Source organism: Rhizopus delemar, genomic scaffold (assembly GCF_000149305.1).
Source record: "Rhizopus delemar RA 99-880 supercont3.3 genomic scaffold, whole genome shotgun sequence".
NCBI classification, from domain to species: domain Eukaryota; kingdom Fungi; phylum Mucoromycota; class Mucoromycetes; order Mucorales; family Rhizopodaceae; genus Rhizopus; species Rhizopus delemar.
This window is the reverse complement of record NW_027137829.1, coordinates 2,357,417-2,376,608: the sequence shown is the minus strand read 5'-3', so window position 1 is coordinate 2,376,608 and position 19,192 is coordinate 2,357,417. Positions and strand designations below refer to the sequence as shown.

Genomic DNA, 19,192 nt, shown 5'->3' with positions numbered 1-19,192 from the left:
TTCCTTTTGAGGTGGCTTGTACTATTTTATTTTGAATAAAACTATTTTTTTTATTTTATTTTTTATTTTTTAGTAAAAATGTCAGAAACTGAAGCTAAACTTCCCAGAGTAAAAACAATAAAAGAAACATGTTAAACCACGCACATACTGACAACTTTAATTATAGAAACGTTTCTATCGCCAACGCGCTCATGCTAACCCTTTTTCTGATCATCAATTAGAATAGTCAGTCAAACAAATGTAAAAGTTAATTCCTCATTAACATTAAACAATAGCCCAGCCGAACCAAGCCTTATGGACTGGACACGCCACTATCCTGAATTTTATCCTGCCAAAGAAGGTCAAGTTCAAAAGAAGGTAGAGTTTGCAGATATTGGTTGTGGATATGGTGGTTTGTTGATTGCCTTGGCACCTTTGTTTCCTGAAAAATTGATGTTGGGTATGGAAATTCGTACCAAAGTAGAGGATTATGTCTATGAAAGAATCAAGGCACTTCGTGTACAAAAGCCAGGACAATATCAGAATGTGTCTATTATGCGTATGAATGCAATGAAGTTTTTACCCAACTTTTTTGAAAAAGCGCAATTATCAAAAATATTCTTCTTATTTCCTGATCCTCACTTTAAACAAAGAAAACACAAGGCTCGTATTATTAGGTAAACAAATACTTTATGTCTGTATGTGTACTAACGCGTAAGATAGTCCTACGCTTTTAGCAGAATATGCATATGTACTTCGTGAGGGAGGTATTCTTTATACAATTACAGATGTGAAGGACTTACATCTTTGGATGGTGAAGCACTTGGATGAGCATCCTTTGTTTGAAAGATTGACTGATGAAGAATGCGTAAGTTTAATGAATCATGGTGAATGAAGCTCACAAGTGTAATAGGAAAATGATCCTTGTGTGCCTCATGTTCGTACTGCAACTGAAGAAGGTAAAAAAGTAGAGAGAAATCAAGGAGACAAGTTCCTTGCTTGTTATCGTAGAATTGAGGATCCGTTTTATGCCCAACAACAATAATAAATGAAGTACGCTTTTGTATATAAACTGAACAACAGCCCAATCTTTTTTTTTTTTTTTTTTTTTTTTTTTTTTTTTTTTTTTTTTTTTTTTTTTTTTTTTTACAATAGTGTCTCCCAGTGCCAGTTTGCGAAAATTTGAAAGACATGCCCATCACAACTGCAGCTGTATTATATCCAATTGCGGTTTGATTTGGCTCAATTTGTAGTTATATTTTGTGTTTTGAAAATTTATTTAATAAGAAAGGTTGAGTGGTGAAGATTTCTAACACTACTAATACGCTACAAAATAGTGAAATGTCTGATGGGCACCTTCTCAAATCTGCTAGCTGTGCAATTCAATACCTGTCCTTTTCACTACAAAACATATTTCAAACACCAAATCTTCTGTTTTCTTTGCTATTCCGAGATTGTCGTCAGAGTCCATGGTACCAATCTAATAATCTGAACGTCCTCAACACTATCTTTCATGCAATATATTTAATTGACAGATCCTACAGTATGTACAAGTGTCTACAACAATATGCTTACAATTACCATTATTCATGATATACAACCAACAAACCCAATTCAAGGGCATTAGATAGAACATTGACCGTGTACCGCCAAGGCACACACTATTCCTGCACAACACAAGAACAGGCTAAAGTGAGAGAATGAACTCGGTATTGAAACAGTTCTTTTTTGGATTTTAAAATGTAGTTACAATCTATTAGCCAATGAAAAGCTTTAAAATCACAGTTTATCCAAAAAGAAGGTCAAAAACTCCCAGTTGTGATAAGAGATCTTTTTTTTTTTTTTTCAAAGCCGAAATTCAACCATCTTTTTCTCCCTCTGATTTTTTTGTTTCTTTCTTTCTTTCAATGTTTGTACCAACCATAAAATATAAAAGAGTCAATGAATCATCAATCAAAGAAGAGAAACCGGAAGAAATAGTTAAAAAAGATGAGGAACCGAAAGAAATAGTTAAAAAAGATGAAGAACCGAAAGAAATAGTTAGAGAAGATCAACCTAAAGAGGAAACAAATAAAGTGACTGAGGAATATGTATTTGAAGAAGAAGGAACTGAGGCCATTACAGTAGATCCGAATGATAAAGATCGTATTATAATCACACTATCGACAGGAAAACAGTATTCTGCAGATAGATATTGTCCTCATGCAGGCGCAGACCTTAGTTATCATGGAAAATTAGGTGAAAGTGATTATCCACCAGAGATTGGCCCCATTGTACTCTGTCAATTTCACTATTGGGAATTTGCTCTTGAAAGAAATGGTGATGGGTTTGGTGGTAGGGCGACTATAAACGCATGCCCTGTAGGAGAAAAGTGTTCAAGTAAAGAATTGGATTGGTAGAAATAAAATGAATAGATTATCTGTGACTTGGAATTTAGAGATTGAATTACTGTTTTAACTCATTTAACAAGCTTAGAAAGCCTTACATTCAAATAGAATCGATTGGATTCAATTCATTTTATTCAAAACTAATCCTTATTTTATAATCAGTGGGATTATAGCATTCAGATAACACAATAATATCTTTTCTTGTTCATGTCCGGTCCGTTATCTGAGATTCAAAGGTCTTGTGTTTTCTAGAATGGTTTTCTTTGCATCAATTTTTCTTTTTTTTATTACTGCGTACAAAAGATGTCAAACAACCCTAATCAAGATGAATTTCAAAACTTGGAAAATATGATGAACTCTATGATGCAAGGAGCCTTTTCGTTATTGTTTAGAGATTTGAGTGGACAAATATTTGAACCGACAATAGCCAATAATAATCAAATAAACAGCATTGATAATTATGAAGGAAGCGACTTTAGACGTTTAGTAAAAAAGTCAAAGGAAAATAGAAGGGCCGAAGATGTGGTAAAGGAAGAAAGAACGATGATAGATTCAACCCAGACACCACCAACAAATGCTATTACAAATGTTTTTACTTCTACACTTTCAAATACAGTGGGTTCCATTTTTAACAGGTTATTCCGCTTTCCTGAAACCACGGCGAATGAATTACAACTAGATAATAACGTAATAACTAATTGAACATTTATGCATAAAATGTAACCCGTGTTTATTAGTTAGGAAATAGACAGAATGGCATTCAGTGGAATTATAGTTCCACTAGGTCAACAACAAGTCCCGATGGTACACAGATAACAATCACAACAAGGAAATCAAACGGAATAAGTGAAACAGTCAAAAGAGTTCAACACCCAAATGGCCAAGTGGAAGAAACAAAAGAAGTTACCCATGGCTGATATTTTATTCCGCTATTGTTTTTTGTAATCATATTTCCATTTCCATTTTCATTTAACTCTCCGCTTGCTTTTTTTGTTTATAATAAATACGCTTCTTTTTTTTTCGTTTTTTCTACTGTATCATGTTTGACTATAACAATCCTTCTGCCTACAACCATCAATACTGTAATGTAAATGGTATTCGTTTACATTATGTAGATGAAAACCCTACTTCTGACAAAGCTTTATTATTAATCCACGGCTGGCCAGATCTGTAAGTGTATACAAATTAATTCATGCAAAATAATAATTTTCTTGTATTCTTAAAGCTGGCTCGCTTGGAGAGAGCAGATTCATGTCCTTGTTGACCTTGGCTATCGTGTTATTGTTCCAAGTCTTCGTGGTTTTGGTGAGTCTGTAAGTTTTCATCATGATACTTTATTATTTTCTGTAAACTCATATTTTTATCGAAAGGATGCTCCTGAAGATCCAGCTTTCTATGGCTTTGGAACTGTCTCTAAGGATTTGGTTGAACTTTTGGACCATTTACAAATTCCTACTGTTACTGTCATTGGTCATGATTGGGGAGGAATTGTCACCTGGCGTTTTGCTCAATTTTATCCTGAACGCGTCAAGGCACTTGCCAGTTTCTGTACACCCTATGCCCCTCCTGCAACACAACCCGTCACACTTGAACAAATCGTACAAGTTTTACCCAACTTTAAATACCAACTTTATTTGCGAACACCTGAGGCTGAGCAAGATATCAACAATAACACTGGCAAGTTCTTCCGCCGTATCTTCCGTCCTATTGGTGATATGAAGGAAAGCTTGATTGATGCTATCACGGGTACCTTGGCAGAGGGTCGTCCTGATAGAGAACGCAGTGAAAAAGTACCTCAACAGGTCTTGGATTACTATGTCGAGCAATATACTAAGCGTGGTGCACGTGGTGGATTGAACTGGTACAAGCAAACTGAAAATAACTTTGAACAGTGCAAGCACTTGGATCCTATCATCCGTAAACCTTCCATGATGGTCTTGGCCGAAAAGGATGCTGCCTTGCCTCCTTCCATGGCTGAAAAAATGCCTGAATACATTCCTGGTGTTGAAATACATCTTGTTAAGGACTCTGGTCACTGGATTCTTTGGGAAAAACCAGAGGAATGTAATGCTTTCTTGAAAAACTTCCTTTCCAAAGTGGATCCTGTCAACAAATTGTAGAATGAAAATAAAACTCAGTGTATATTAAACACGGTTTCACTTTTGTCATATTAAAAGCTAAAGTCCATAATTGTATTATTAATTTATTGGTTTATAAATTCAGTGAAACAGATGATTTCGCACCTGCTGCTAAACACAAATTACGCTGGGCAAATTGTACAGTGTAAATAGGCGTGTTTTTGGTTGGAAATACAGATAAATGATCATCACTAAATATAGTTGTTAATTTTCTCTTTTGCTTTTATCATCATTTACCTTTCTAACAAAGTCTTTTTATTTCTCTTCAAGTCCATTAACAATGGCTTCATCTTTTCTTTCTTATCTTTTCCTTTTCCATTTAATTTTGTCCTCTTAAAATCGGATGATGACTCCTCTCTAAATTCATTAGGTGTATTCTTATTGACATCCCATGTACGCATTGTCCTATCTGCACTTCCAGAGACAAGAATAGTACTATCCGAATTGAATGCAATAGAATAGATAAACCCTGTATGTCCAGTCATTGTCTTTAATCTCTTTCCGCTGCCCAAATCCCATAAAATAATTGCTGTATCCTCTCCAGCTGAGGCCATTAAACGACCATTGGGTGAAATGGCTACTGTATGAATCGAGCCTTTATGCCCAGTAAACACACGAACACAAGTACCACGTTGAACATCCCATAACCTGGCTGTTCGATCACAAGAACCAGTAACAAGATATTTGGAATTTGGGTGAAATCTAACCGTCTACGTTACAATAAGGTGAGCTTTTTGTATTCTTTTCTCTTGTAACTTACATTCACGTCTGCTAAATGACCAGCGAATATGCGTAAAGGATGTACATGATCACAACTCCATAATCGTGCAGTTTTGTCATGAGAAGCAGTAGCAAAGTAAAATCCATAAGGTCCAAAGTCTACATCCCATATAGGGTAATTATGGCTTTTATAACATACTAGATTCTTGAAAGTTTCAAGACACCATAATCTTACTAAACTTATCTTTCAATTTCCTCTTGCTTTTTTTTTCTTTTTATTTCTGCTTTTTTTTTCTTTACCTGTTTTATCTTCTGAACAAGATATAAGATATTTATTATCATGACTAAAACTCAATCCATAAACAGGCCCGGAATGACCAATTAACTTTTTATATTCTGTTCCTGAAAGCTCTTTTTTTTTTTCGTATTAATAAAATAAACCAATCTTTTTAATCGATTCTTTCTTTACCTTTTTCTATTTCTTCTTGACTTTTTAATTTCTCCCCTTTCAAACTCCAAATTTTAATAAATGATTCTGAAAATCCACCAGCAACAAGTGTCGCATCGTCTGATATAGTAATACAATTGAGCCTATTTCACAATGTCTTTTTTAGTCTATCACTGTGATTGCCCCCCCCCGGAAATATCATTTACTGGTCCTGAGTATGATGGAAAGTATAAAGACAAATACTGGGTTGTGCTATGCTTCCTAACGATACTAACTTTCTTAATTCATTCAATGATTCTAACTCTGCTTGTATATCCGTATTCTCACTGCAATAATAAATGATGAATAAAACATAATTGTCATCTACAATCTACATATTTACTATAATACTGTCAAAGGCCCGTCCACATCCATTAGATCCTGCTCTTCCTTAATCTTTATCTCATCCTAACATATAAATATTAAGCCTACCTATTCTATCCTATTTACACTCTCCATCCTTTACCTTCCACTGATCCGATCTTCCGCCTGCAGATGCCGGTGACAGTTTTTCAATATTTAAATGTTCATTGACAATACGTATTAACGTTTTGTATCGATTGTCTTGAAGAAATCTTAAAAATAGTTCAAGTGGAATGCGCGATATTCTGATACTGTACTTGTTTGCCGGATATTCTTGTGTTGATTCTAGTGCTTTTAATTCCGCGCTGTGCAGTGAAAGATGATCATGTTTAAAGGTCTGCAAAAAACAATGTGCTGTGGTTACATTACATTATTAGCATTCGCTTGTTCCCAATTTGAATAAGTGTGTACCGTAATCTGTAGAGCCTCTTGTCATGAGCTCAAGAAAAATATACATAAACATTGGGTATAACAATTCTTGTAATTCAGTCTAAAAAGAGCTCAACATCAAATTGTAACAATAAGCACATGTATATACCTTATAAACATCAAGTCCATTCATAACCCATTCTCTTAAGCTTTCATAACTGGATTGAATATTTTCCACGCCTTCTTCTTCTATCGACGACTTTAAAATACCCTGATTGCTCGATTTGAATTGTTGTAATAGTTGATCTAACGACAAGTTCTCTTGTGTCGATGCGTTGTAGCCCTTTTTTATAAAATAGTTGGATATGATCTTGTCTATTTCTGATTGGGAAGGTAAGGTAGGACTACCCAAAGGTGTTTGTGGAGGTAAAGACATTTGGTGTTTTTCGATAAAAAAAAAAAGGAGAGAAAGAAAAATTAATGAGAGTCTTGCAAGTTACACTTTTTGAGTATTCTAACAAAAATAAAATAAAAACTTTGCTTTCTCCGCATGAATACACTGTACCTGGAATATAGCCTTTGATGAATGTAAAGCCTGTCTTTTAGATTTGTATAGTTTCAATCGCATGGATAGAATGAAATGCTAAAGCATCATGACAAAAAATTGAAAAGACATAGGTCGTATTTTATCATGACTCTGTTATAATTTACTGTAGTCAAAAATGCAAGTACTTGACATCATTTCTCACCACAACATAAACAGTAAACACACCAATTGGTTTCAAAAAGATTATACAAATCAATGCAAGCTTTGCTAAAGATACAAATACACTTTATCTTTTATCAACAGTAACGCAAGTTTTGCTAAGTCTTCTTATCCTCGTTTCATTTTAAAACTTCATTTCCATTCGTATTCAATTTAGCCCGTTCTGACTCATTTTCTCTTTTTATGGCTGTTTTCTATACTAAAGTTTAATGATGAATTCATTATTTAAATAAACATCATAGAACAATATCCAATAAAGTTGTACACTCTTCTTTTTCTTTTTTCTTTGGGCAAACGTACAAAAAGCTGTAACCGTTTTAATGGCTTTTTATTGCAAGTGGTATCAGTTCACTTTCTCTTTAATAAATTCATTCTTGGTTAACTGTCTTTTTTTTTCTATCTCTTGCGCTGTTTTTGTTTGTATCCGTGCATACCAATGTTCAAAGTGCTAGCAAGAGTTTGGTTGCCGTTTCGGCGAGGGATGCCCATGCAAACAAACGTTTGTTTGGTAGACCTGCCTGCTCTTAACATAGAATAGAATGAGGCCTTTCTAAAGCAAAATGTATGCTGTCTCTGCCTTCCTTTAATCATTCTGCCATTAAGAAATATCTCTATTCCTCCCAATCTTACCTCAAAATATGGCCATTTTTACGTAATTATATGGTAAAAGTATAGAAATATGGAAGCTCAAGTATAACTAGCTTTATTATATCGTATAAAGCGATAATTACAGTGATCATTACTAGTTCTTTTACATACTCTTTTAACGATTATTACAGTTGAACACAGCATTTATATATTAATGGGGAAAAAAAAAAGAGATAATTTTGCATAAAGATGTATGTATTAAGAGTACTAACGTGTACGCGCTTTTGAACTGATGAATAACTTAATGTAACATTACACTTTCAAATGATGCCAAAGTTTCATGATTCATTACACAAGAATTTACAAAACTCGGTTAATGAATTTAAACCTTTAACGCTCTATCTATCATTCTTAAATCGAATGCCTTCCAAAGGCTGCTTTCTGCCTAGCTTATACCCTTATCTTGTAAAATTCATACAGTTGAGCTTTACTGTGGAAAATAAATTAGACCGAATATGACTAGGAGATAAATATTTACCCTATAAAAAAAACAATAAACCCTACCAGTATACCTAGAAGAAATAAAATTAATATTACTAGAGTAATCATCATTTTAAGCTTCCAATATAATCTTAGGAAGCTAAAAAAAAAGGTTTAATGTTAGTTTATATAACAAGGAACCTAGATGGGACATGCTGTAGATCGACAAAAATAAAAATTTCTTTTGATCAAGTATAATCCCAGATGCTGACCCATCAGACTGAATTATTAAATCACCAAAAAAAAAAGACATGACAATGGACAAATACCTAAATGACATATTTTATTTATTTAAATTTGTCTTCATTTACATAAATTTGCCATAAATAAACCTTTACTTCAAGTTTCATTTTCATTACACAAATCATGAAATCCGGATTTCGGACAGTTTACAGTTTTTACCCGTTTTAAAGTCAGTAATTCACACAAGTCACTACTAGTCGAACTCTACAATTGGCATCATATAACTCTAGACAGGAGCGACGATTGTACCGTTATTTAAAAGCTTTGTAGTAATGTTTGAACTCAAACTCTTTTTTTTAACAAGCAGAAAACCAATTGTCCTGGGAAAGGGAAAATAGAGGTTTGTAAAAAAAAAAAAAAACTAAACTGCAGTTTTCCCGCTGTCCACGCTGATTGGAGTGAAAAACTTGGGGAAATGTGGGGAAAGTTTTTTCAGAAATCATAAATACAAAGGATTTCCGGACCCTTTGGCGTGCTTTTTTTTTGTATTCAAATCATGAGCGATCCAAAAGTAGTTGAAGTAAAGGGAAGCGAAAGCTTTGATGATGGACAGCCATATGAAATGCATACATTTGCTAATACTGCTGAGGTGGAAAGAAAGCTTGTAAAAACTTTGGATCTTCGTTTGATGGTTTGGGCCTTCTTTGGTTACTTTGCAAACGGTTTAGATAGAAATAATATGCGTAAGTAAAAAGCGATAGTACTAAAGCACGAGTATTAAACACGCATGTTTAGCAAATGCATACACTACTGGTATGAAAGAAGATTTAGCACTTGTAGAAAATCAATACAACTGGGCCATTACAATGTTCTTCATTGGTTATATCATGTAGGGAACTTTAAAGGGAAGAAGCGATTTTTTCTTGCTAATGCTCTCTTTAGATTACAAATTCCTTCAAACTATATCATCACCAAAGTTCGTCCTAGCATCATGTTACCTCTTGTTGTGTTTGTCTGGGGTGCGATTGTTTGCTTCATGTCACTTGTCACAAATTATCAGGGTCTTTATGGCCTCCGTATCTGCCTTGGTTTTGCTGAAGCAGCCTTCTACCCTGGTATCGTGTTTTTACTCGGTTCATGGTATACAAAAGAAGAGCTCGGAACCCGTACTTGTGTTTTTGTAGCCGGTTCTCAAATTTCTGGTGCCTTCAGTGGTCTTATCTCTGGTGCCATCGCATCAGGCCTTGACGGTGTCAATGGCATGCGTGGTTGGAAATGGCTCTTTATTATTGAAGGTCTTATTGCGGTCGTCATTGGTATCGTCGGTTTCTTCCTCTTGCCTGATTTCCCACACAACACTTCTTTTATTCGAGGCGATATGCGGGAATTGGCTATCCAACGTCTTGAACGTCAAGGCAAGAGTACATTAGTCACTGGCTTAAATATGACCACTTTCCGTAACTTATTCACAACTCCCTTTATTTATCTATTCGTTGGCATGTTCATTTGTTTCCAAATGGGTATGGGTATCTTGCAAAACTTCAACATCATCCTCAAGTCTCTCGGTTACAGCTCCTCCTTTGCAAACTACATGATGGTACCTATTTGGATATGGGTAGGCATCGTTATCATTGTCCAAGGTTATTTATCAGACAAATACGGAAAGCGAGCCTATCACATCCTTGCAGGTGGTCTTTTTACCTTAGTCTGGTACATTATTTTGGTTGCTGTCAATGGCGGCAATCTGCCTCTTCCTCTCTTGTATGTCTGCGCCTATATGGTCCCTCCTATCTATGGTATTTCACCCATCATGATGACCTGGGCCAACGAAATTTACTCTTGTGATCGTGAATCCCGAGCACTTGCTATTGCCATCATTAACTCTCTTGGTAACTTGGCTCCTAACTTTATCAACGTCAAAGCTTGGGATGTATCGGACTCTCCTACTTTTCGTCTTGGTAAAATTGTGACCATGGCCATGACAGCTGCGATGCTTATTATGTGCGTTGCTGCATATCTCTTGGAAAAGAATGATATTATGGTTCCTAAAGCACCTCAGCGCGTTTCTGATATTGAAACAGAAGCCAAGAAAACACGTGTTCAACACGAAGAAGACTTATAATCTCCTGTTTTATGTATATTTCCCTCTTTTTTCCCATTTTTGTATTTAATTTGTAATTTTTTTCGTTTGTAATAAACTTTTAAACTAGTCCCTTTAATCCCTACTTTAAGTTTCCAAGGGTATAAGACGGGAAAATCTTGGTTATTTCCTAATTGGGTGAATAACTCCGAGTTTAGAACCAAGAAAATATACTGTATATGGTCCGCCAGATTCAGGTATTTTTCGTTGATTGAAATTTAGCAATCCGCAGGAAAGTTGAGAAATACCTTTAAAAACACCTTTGTATCTGATGTAGTGTATTTCCTGAAAACTCAATTTTGCAAAAATCTACCGTTTATTGTTATTGTGGCACAAAGTATAAATGATAGAAATTGTATAAAAGAGTTAACCAAGGATAGTCTATCCTTGTATGAGGAATATTAAATTTTACCGACCTGCTCATATTTTCGGTTAAAGAATTCTGGAGTGAAGAGATCAAGTCAAAATTTAAAGCAGATAAAGATGCTCTTATAATGGAAGCAAGTTGTAAATTTTAGGCTAATTGCTGCTATGTGCTATGTCAAGAGTCTATTCTTAGTTTTGTTCATGAATGCGATTTGGAAAAATCAGTTGCCTTGACTTGTTGTATAATTGATGCAGAAAATAGTTCATAAAGCGATGATCCATCTATCAATTTTTCTTCTCGATGTTATCAAGCACAAGCTCTCTAAACATCTGTCACAAATGAACTTATAAGATAGATCTTATGTGTGATGTATTACGAGTACTGAAGATATTCTCAGAATGTTACTGAGTAAGCATATCAGTTGTCAACACTGAATTATGAATAATAATTGACAAGATGCATCTCTTTTGCTAAGTAAGGAACTACCCCAAGATGGCTAACTTATTTAAACGGCTTTGTATTAAATGCTGTCCAATTGATATGTCTGAAAGAATTTTGCATCTTTTGACCCAGAAATCACAGTTGATTCTATTCACATAATGATTGACTAAGTCGGTTAAATTTGGCTTGACTCCACTAGGAAAACCTTTAGCCGTAACAGTCAGTATTAAAGGCGATTGACTGTATTCTTCTTTTAGGGATAAACAGCACTCGATAACAGGAGCAAGAAAACCTTCATCGACTTTGTATTGCACTTTTATTAATACAAGTCCTTGATCTTGCGTTTTCAGGAGACATACTATATCCGATATCGTTTTGTTGGGATGTCTTTAAATACCCCAACTTTTGAGCAACCACAGAGAACCTAAGATATGAATATTTGGAGAATATGTATTTAATTTTGTCTATTAGGAACCAGGTTGGGTAAGATGGCGTTGCCATATACATATTCTATTTAAGTTTTCTGCCATTCAACATCTAAACATTGTTCTTGTGTTTTTCAAAAGAAAGAAAAAAAAAAAGAGAGCTTGTTTGATAATCTGAGAGCAATAGTGCCATAGGCCATTTGTGATTTTAGACTGTAGTTATCTTGTAAATCAAGTATTGCTTCTTTTTCATTAAGATTGTTAAAAAAAATCAATTTTTCCAGCAGTATAAGAGATCTATTTATACTTGAAACAAAAGATATGCTTGTATAATCTAATTAGATCAAGCAAAAAAAAAGGAGGAGGGGTGCAGTAGATAACCAAGCGACACACTCTAGAATTCAGTCAGGTAATCCCAAATTAAAACCTAAAGCACAAACCGCATTTTCAAAAAGCTACGGGCAAAAAAACAGCTTAATGGATCACCCAGTTAGTGTAACTCACGCCTTTATCTTTTGTAGCTATTGTTAACGAAAGAAAAATTTTGGGAATTTTGCATTTCATTAAAAGAGGCAGTGTTGAGAAGAGTATCCTTGTAAGCATTACCATTTATTACTTTTTGATCATTTGGTTGGCAGGAAGGTTACACATTCTACAGAAAGCACTTTATTTCTGCACTGACTTTTACTTTGAGATTCAGCATGTATTCTTAAGGTAAGGCGAATAAGTAGAAGCTTTTGGCAGAAAAGCTGTACTTTGCATTAAACTTAAGATTTGATCCATATTGCAATTGTATTTATTCCAAAAGGTAAAATGGTATTGTAAGCTTTGATATTTTGTTTTATTAATGCGAATGATTCAAGTAAATCATCCTTGGAAATTAAATAGAAAGAGTAAAAAGGGATTTAGTCAAAGGTAACAACCCACATACTGTTTTCGTCATTGTCTTCATAGCCAGTCACTTCATTTGCACCTTCTTCCAAAAGCATTTCGTGAGAGTGAAGAAGCTTGTCTGTTTCAACATGGCGAAGGACAAAAGGTTGACCAACACGCCAAAACTATTCCCAAACAAAATAAGTCTCTCTTTATCCTCGAGGCTCTTTTCTACTTACATCATCGTATTGTTCATCGTCTTCATTGAATTGTTGAACCTTCCAGACATCATTTTCATCTGAAGTCTCGTCATCACCAAAACCAGAGACCTCTTGCTGACCTGAAACGGGACTTTGAATACCATGTGTATGTAAATTGACACGTGTAGGAACGTGCTTGAGACGAACAGGGTCATCCCAGCCTACTTCGTAACCGGGTTCTTCTTCTGTTTCAGCAGGAGGAAGAACGATCCAAGTGCTTTCTTCTTCAGGAGAACATTCGACAGTGAAAATCTTTTGTTGATAAGAACCACCATCGTATGAGCCTGGTCTGGATGTAAGATAACGATTGGTAGCTACATGCTTAAGCGAAACATGATCACTGTGAAATGTTTGCATGAATATCTTTGCTTTCTAACCCTCTTCTTCTTACCCGTAACGAATAATGCCATCATGTTGAGGACGTCCTCCTTCGTATTCACTCATCTTTATTTATTTAATGTGAAAAAGAAAAACAAAAGAACCTCTCTGCTATTTATATCTATTATGCTTAATAATTCTGAGTTTTTTTTTTTAGTAACAGTTAGGGAGCCACATAACACAACTTATTTTAGGAAAGCGGTATTTTGGATACAACCAAAAGATGGGAAATGGTCATACGCCTTCATGAGTCAAGATATTTTTCTTTTTAGTGAATAAAGAATTGCGTCGGTGTTTTTTTTTGAATGAACGAGTCATTCTATAGAACATAACAGTATAAAGTGAATGTGTTTCTCCGTTTATACGAAACGTGTTTTGAACACATACACACACACCCGACCAAGTGTAACATGAATTTGACATCCTATTCGGAAAAAGGCAAATACACGGAAACAAGAAAAAAAAAAAAGGGGTGGGGTTTTTTAATGCAAAATATGGTACAATATGCATGTTATAATAAATAGAATGGAATATAAAAGAATTATAAACTAAGAGTATCATCTGCTTGATAAATATATAATTGAATATGTTTTTTACATTTAGAAGGCAAGGACTTTGCATAAGGAGATTCCAAATCTTGTAAAACCTGGTCTCTAAGTTGAGCAATGTAGGTAGATGCTTGCTGGGCAGAGAAGACGGGTGGAGTAGAGATGGATTGTCGTCTTGAGCTTCCACTACTTGAGTGGATAATAAGTGCCTTCAGAGTACGTAGATGAACAGCGAGGGTGGACAAGACGAGGACGCTTGCTTCACAATTACTAGAGGCTCCTGAATGAGTAGAAGAAATTTGCTGAATGCATTTAGCAGACGCTTGACGGTCCTTGGTGGCTTGATCAAGCAAGGAAGAGACCTTGTAGAGCTTGTCGTTTTGAACAAGTGCACTGGCGGCTTCAATCAGGTTGTACATCATATTTTGGTGTCGATGCAAAAGATTAGAAGAAGGATGGATATCATTGTTCTTCTTTGGTTGAGTATATTCAGCGAGCACCTTCATGTTTTCGTCTTGGTTCTTTGCGAGCGATTCCAGGGCAAGACCTACGCGCACCCACCACTGTAACATATGACCTGGTGCGGTCGCGGTAGCAGAGACAGAAAGCATCTGGTTCAGCTGTTTTTCAGAGAACACGGGACGTACGCCGTTCAGATAGGCAAGCCAGCATTGTTCAAGATTAGAAAGTTGCTGCCAGTACATGACCAAGTCCAAGGGAGAGGTAACATAGGGAAGAACAAAAGAATACAACACGTTTCGACAGCTGCCTCCGACAGCAGAGTTGTCAGGGAAAACATAAGCGCCGTGATCGAAACCGTTGCGGGAGGTGAGCATGTGTAACACTTGATCGTGACATTCGGAATTGAGCCACTGGTTGGTGACGAGCTGGTCGTTGACCACCGCATCCTCTTGCTGTCCTTCGGATTTTTTGCTGTTTAAGCATTCAGTCACCTTCTTCCAGTGATAGGGGACCAGGTAAGATGAGAGGAAGGAAGGCAAAGCGAGTTCGAATTGAAGAGCAGCGCTTGCGTGTACTCTGGCAATTGTGTTGTGACCACAGAAAGAAACGTAGTTCTTGTCACGTTTCATCTTATGAAGCTGAGAGAGCATACGAATGGAGGAATGTAACATGTTGAGACGGGTGATGTCAGGGTTACCTAATTGAAATCATTTAGTTTGTTTTAATTTTTTAAAAAAAAAATCAATTGTACCTCCAAGACATTCCACTTCATTCAGACGAATCCAGGCACCGATACGTGAGAGTTCTTCAGGGCAGCCCACAGGCTTGGCATTTTTGTAAAGAAAGTTGACAAAAGAATGAGGGACGAGGAAATAGAAAAGGTTGAAGATGATGTCAAGGGTGGTGAGCAGAATGGAATGAATATCATTGTGATGCTTTAAATTAACAAATGGCTGAGGATTTACCAACAGATCGAACAAGATCAATATGCAAACGGCTCCATGCAGTAGGGACCTCATTATCGTAATGACAGTGATCAACGCACTCCTTGCTTTTCTTGACCGATCGAGGACGAAGCCAACGGAAGAGAAGAGGAAATAAGCATAGGTAGAATAGACCAAAGGCATAGAGAACATAACGAGCCAACGGCCTAAATAAAAAGGTTAGCTGTGAAACAAAGGGGGGGAATGGGAGTATTTACCAAAAGTCAAATGATGTTGATTGATTCAAAGGTTGTTCTTGAAAGATGCTTTGATTGCTAAAGACATCAAAGGTAGCCTCTGCTTGGGCTTCATGATGCTGGATTTGTTGAGTCGTTGAGGGAGAAGCAGTAAAGAAGACGAGACACATGAAAGCGGCCATGAACATTTTATTTCCACTGCCAGTTTCATCCTCAGAAGACGAAGCCTTTTTAGACCCCTCTTTTTTGGATTGACGACGACGGTATGGCCTTCGTTCTTGCTTGGGCAGCAGCTGAGCCAGGGCAGCTCTTTGTGCCGCTCTTTCTCGCAGCAGTTTCTGTCTTTCGACCCGCTCTCGTTCTTGAGCCTCACGACGTTCACGAGCCAAGCGTTCGTTTTCAGCCTTTTCGAATTCTTTTTTCTGGTAGAGAAACCTGGAAAGGACGTCTTGACCGCCTGGCATTTGAGCAATGATCTGTTGAAGGATCAGGTTTTCATTGTCGGCTCTTTCGTTGGTCGTCTTGAGGAACTGAATGTATTCGGTTGCCTTTCTGAGAATAGTGGCCTTGTTGAGTTTCTTGGCGACTTCGACACCGTCCACGATTTCTGTTTCTGAATCACTGGATTCTTCTTCATCTTTGTCATGTGGATGGGTACTATTCGAACCAGGACAGAGACGAGCTTTGTAAAGCGCGGGTACAACGTTTTTTAGCTCACGGATACGATCGTTGATGTTATTTCTATATCTTCTTTCGATTGCATTGTGAGCGACTTTCTTTAGTTGTTTTCCTGGACCATGCATCACTGTTGGATCATTAATCGTTCGTAAATTATTTTGTCTTGTTGTCTTTCTCCAGTGTTTGCTATCTTCTTTTTCTTCTTCTAAAGGATGAACTGGGTCTAGAAAAAAAAAATTTTTTTTAATAAAGAAAAAGTCTTAAAGAATGATTTTACTTTTAAATTGACACCATTGATTGATGGATGAGAAAGCATCCGTTAGTGGGGCATCCAGTGGTGGAGATGGCAAGTTGGTATGACTGTTGCTGAGGGCTTGCTGAGATGAAATCTCATTGATTGGTGTTGTCGGTATGTTGATCCCAGGCACATCGTGGTTTAAGGTATACAAACAATTTTTTTTGCTGTTATTGTTATTCACCAGAAAGCCGGCTAAAGCTTTATTTGCTTCTTCCTTTATGTTATTCATTGAATATAAAGGAGGGCTGTGCATTGTGGGCGATAAAGAATGTGAAGTGTATCCATCAGAAGAAGAAAGTGGTGAACTGGATGGAGAGAGTTGTGTTGAAGAGGGTCGAGTGGATAGATTCCAATCAAAGAGGTTAAAGCTTTGTTGTTGTTGTTGTTGTTGCTGTTGGTTAGGTAAAGGTGAAAGATAATTGTATTGTCTATTATTATTTGGAGAGTTTATTGAAGGAAGCATGATATCATTATCATTGCTATTGTTATTCACAGCTTCTTGTTGTGGTGAAGACTGTTGTTGTTGTTCTTCAGGATATAGAATATCACGATTTTGTTGATTTGAGTTTGCGACATCAAAATAAGCGTCGAAATCCAAATCGGATAGTTCTTGTAACATGTTAATAGTTGTAGAATAAAGAAAGATGGAGTTGAAAAGAAAAGAAGGTGACAAGTAGCTATGTGTTCAATCAGTTATATTCTTTTCGGAATTGAGATAATATACATGATTGTAACAACAGGCCACTTTTTAAAAAAGTCTTTATTGTGAACAAAAGCAATTGATTGGTTTAAAATCGTCACCTCACTTTTTTTTATTTATTTATTTTGTCAGCGCAGAAAAAAAAAAAAAGAAAAGACAGTGAAAACCTCACGCCATTTTAAATAACTGTTTTCTTTTGTTATATTCACAGCTTATTATTCTTTTCCAATTTTATCTCTTTTCGATCATTCATAAACTCCACCTTTTTTTTTTGGGTGTGGGCTTTGCACAGTTCAAAAGAATAAAAATGATCTGATAAAAATTATTTTAAATCATGTCTGTGTATCCTTTGCTCTTTCCCCTCTTCTTCAATTGTCCATGAACTTTTAAGTCCTTCTTTTCCTTTTTTATTTCTTCCCCAAAAACAATGAAACATATGATCCATCAGGCACGTTTTTATCACTCGCTATTATTCCGAGCCCCCCTTTCTCCTTTTATTTTATCCTTCATTTTGACCAATGTTCGGAGAATCAAGAAAAGATTCATTTTTATGGAGAAAAAAAAAATAAACTATTCGGAACTCTCCTTTATTATTAAAATATATAAAAAAAACTTATTCTAGTCTTTTTTTTTAAAAAAAATAAGATTTTCTTCTTCAACTTTTTTACTTCAATCGGTTGCTATGTTCAAAATTAATAGAATTAATTATAATTGTATAGAAACATTCTGTGTAACAACTTGAATGTGAACTCGGCATGTCAATATTAAAAGAGACAGTTTGCCAAATAAGGTTTGAAGGATAATTGTATACAGAAAAAATAGTAGAGCTATAATTATCAGTGACGCTATAAACAAAGAAAGAAATAGAAAGAAGCTTGGTTATATAACCTACTTTAATCTCTTGTTATCATTCATTTAGTGTAACAAAGGCTTCAAGCTGTCAAAGGAAAAAGGATAGAAAGTACTTTAAGCTCTTGTTCAAAAGAAAAACATGGGAACTTGATTGTTTTTTTTGATGATTATTAACTCATATAATATTCATATGAAAAAAAAAGGTTTCCTACGAGAAAATATGGAAGCCAATCATAAAACAAGTATTACATAATATAATTATCTTGATTACACGCAAGGAGAAAAGAATAAGGCCACTAGGAATCTTGAATGTTTCTTAGAATAGCACAAGTGACAGTTTTATGTAACAAATCAAGTCAAGCAAATAATAAAAACTTTTTTTATTTCACAAATCGTTAAAGACAGAAAAGATAAAGGGGATTGATAACTCCCTTTTCTTTTTCTTTAATCTAGGATTTTCTTATTTGGGTTATGTATTTGAAATTAATGACGGCCATCATTGTCTCTGTCATCATAGAATAGCTGGGGTTCATAAATATTTAATTTGGTTTGATGATTATCCAGTGATGAGCCAAGTACCCAGTCTGATTGATCAATTAATGTATTAGAAGGAGAAATAGTTGATTCTGGTTTTAAAGTTGGTTGTGTGTTATCCTCTTTGATCTGGCCTGCAAACAGACTCGGACTAAGGGCCAATTGGGGTGAGTATTGTGACTTGAAGGCGGCTGATGACCAAGAACCGACCAGTGTGTCCGAAGTCAACCTTTTTTCTTTCACAGGTGTTGGTGTTGTCACGGAAATGTAGGCTGCAAGCATAGCAGGCTCGGGGTCCCTTAGATAGCATATCGCTTTAGGGTCGGGCGGTCTATAGTAAGACTCGTTCATTTGTCGGATACAGTACATCATGATAAAGGCTAGTAAGCCTAGACCTGCGATTGCGCCCAACAGGGGGCCAACGAAACAGAGGGGATCTGGTTTGGATTCAGATATTGCTTTATCACCAAATCCAGAATTGTTTGTGTTTATGAATAGCGTGGATTGGGTGGAGGATGGGATAAATGACGGTGGAC

At 35.9% G+C, this 19,192-nt stretch overlaps 8 protein-coding genes across 8 annotated transcripts; 4 read left to right on the top strand and 4 right to left on the bottom strand.

Annotated features, from left to right (window-relative positions):
- Nucleotides 1–78: 78 nt before the first annotated feature.
- On the top strand, nucleotides 79–1,215 carry RO3G_05123 (tRNA (guanine-N(7)-)-methyltransferase; the record flags this gene model as incomplete). The annotated part of the gene is made up of 6 exons (XM_067659713.1): nucleotides 79–108; nucleotides 167–225; nucleotides 276–656; nucleotides 703–746; nucleotides 877–938; nucleotides 1,135–1,215. The coding sequence occupies 6 exons, from the start codon at nucleotides 79–81 to the stop codon at nucleotides 1,213–1,215; spliced, it is 657 nt and encodes a 218-aa protein (XP_067515814.1).
- Nucleotides 1,216–1,886: 671 nt separating this feature from the next.
- On the top strand, nucleotides 1,887–2,378 carry RO3G_05122 (uncharacterized protein; the record flags this gene model as incomplete). Its single annotated transcript, XM_067659712.1, has 1 exon — nucleotides 1,887–2,378. The coding sequence occupies one exon, from the start codon at nucleotides 1,887–1,889 to the stop codon at nucleotides 2,376–2,378; it is 492 nt and encodes a 163-aa protein (XP_067515813.1).
- Nucleotides 2,379–3,405: 1,027 nt separating this feature from the next.
- RO3G_05121 (uncharacterized protein) lies at nucleotides 3,406–4,486 on the top strand (the record flags this gene model as incomplete). The annotated part of the gene is made up of 3 exons (XM_067659711.1): nucleotides 3,406–3,536; nucleotides 3,592–3,679; nucleotides 3,737–4,486. The coding sequence occupies 3 exons, from the start codon at nucleotides 3,406–3,408 to the stop codon at nucleotides 4,484–4,486; spliced, it is 969 nt and encodes a 322-aa protein (XP_067515812.1).
- Nucleotides 4,487–4,577: 91 nt separating this feature from the next.
- RO3G_05120 (uncharacterized protein) lies at nucleotides 4,578–6,879 on the bottom strand (the record flags this gene model as incomplete). The annotated part of the gene is made up of 9 exons (XM_067659710.1): nucleotides 4,578–4,695; nucleotides 4,742–5,214; nucleotides 5,265–5,458; nucleotides 5,525–5,536; nucleotides 5,694–5,792; nucleotides 5,916–5,998; nucleotides 6,055–6,119; nucleotides 6,178–6,411; nucleotides 6,613–6,879. The coding sequence occupies 9 exons, from the start codon at nucleotides 6,877–6,879 to the stop codon at nucleotides 4,578–4,580; spliced, it is 1,545 nt and encodes a 514-aa protein (XP_067515811.1).
- Nucleotides 6,880–9,076: 2,197 nt separating this feature from the next.
- On the top strand, nucleotides 9,077–10,642 carry RO3G_05119 (uncharacterized protein; the record flags this gene model as incomplete). The annotated part of the gene is made up of 2 exons (XM_067659709.1): nucleotides 9,077–9,267; nucleotides 9,463–10,642. The coding sequence occupies 2 exons, from the start codon at nucleotides 9,077–9,079 to the stop codon at nucleotides 10,640–10,642; spliced, it is 1,371 nt and encodes a 456-aa protein (XP_067515810.1).
- Nucleotides 10,643–12,798: 2,156 nt separating this feature from the next.
- On the bottom strand, nucleotides 12,799–13,470 carry RO3G_05118 (uncharacterized protein; the record flags this gene model as incomplete). The annotated part of the gene is made up of 3 exons (XM_067659708.1): nucleotides 12,799–12,951; nucleotides 13,006–13,366; nucleotides 13,418–13,470. 3 exons carry the CDS (start codon nucleotides 13,468–13,470, stop codon nucleotides 12,799–12,801), a joined length of 567 nt encoding a protein of 188 aa, XP_067515809.1.
- A 475-nt stretch (nucleotides 13,471–13,945) lies between these two features.
- Nucleotides 13,946–17,189, bottom strand: RO3G_05117 (uncharacterized protein; the record flags this gene model as incomplete). Its single annotated transcript, XM_067659707.1, has 5 exons — nucleotides 13,946–15,111; nucleotides 15,166–15,238; nucleotides 15,384–15,564; nucleotides 15,616–16,495; nucleotides 16,550–17,189. 5 exons carry the CDS (start codon nucleotides 17,187–17,189, stop codon nucleotides 13,946–13,948), a joined length of 2,940 nt encoding a protein of 979 aa, XP_067515808.1.
- A 1,416-nt stretch (nucleotides 17,190–18,605) lies between these two features.
- On the bottom strand, nucleotides 18,606–18,938 carry RO3G_05116 (uncharacterized protein; the record flags this gene model as incomplete). The annotated part of the gene is made up of 1 exon (XM_067659706.1): nucleotides 18,606–18,938. One exon carries the CDS (start codon nucleotides 18,936–18,938, stop codon nucleotides 18,606–18,608), a length of 333 nt encoding a protein of 110 aa, XP_067515807.1.
- Between the last annotated feature and the right edge of the window lie 254 nt (nucleotides 18,939–19,192).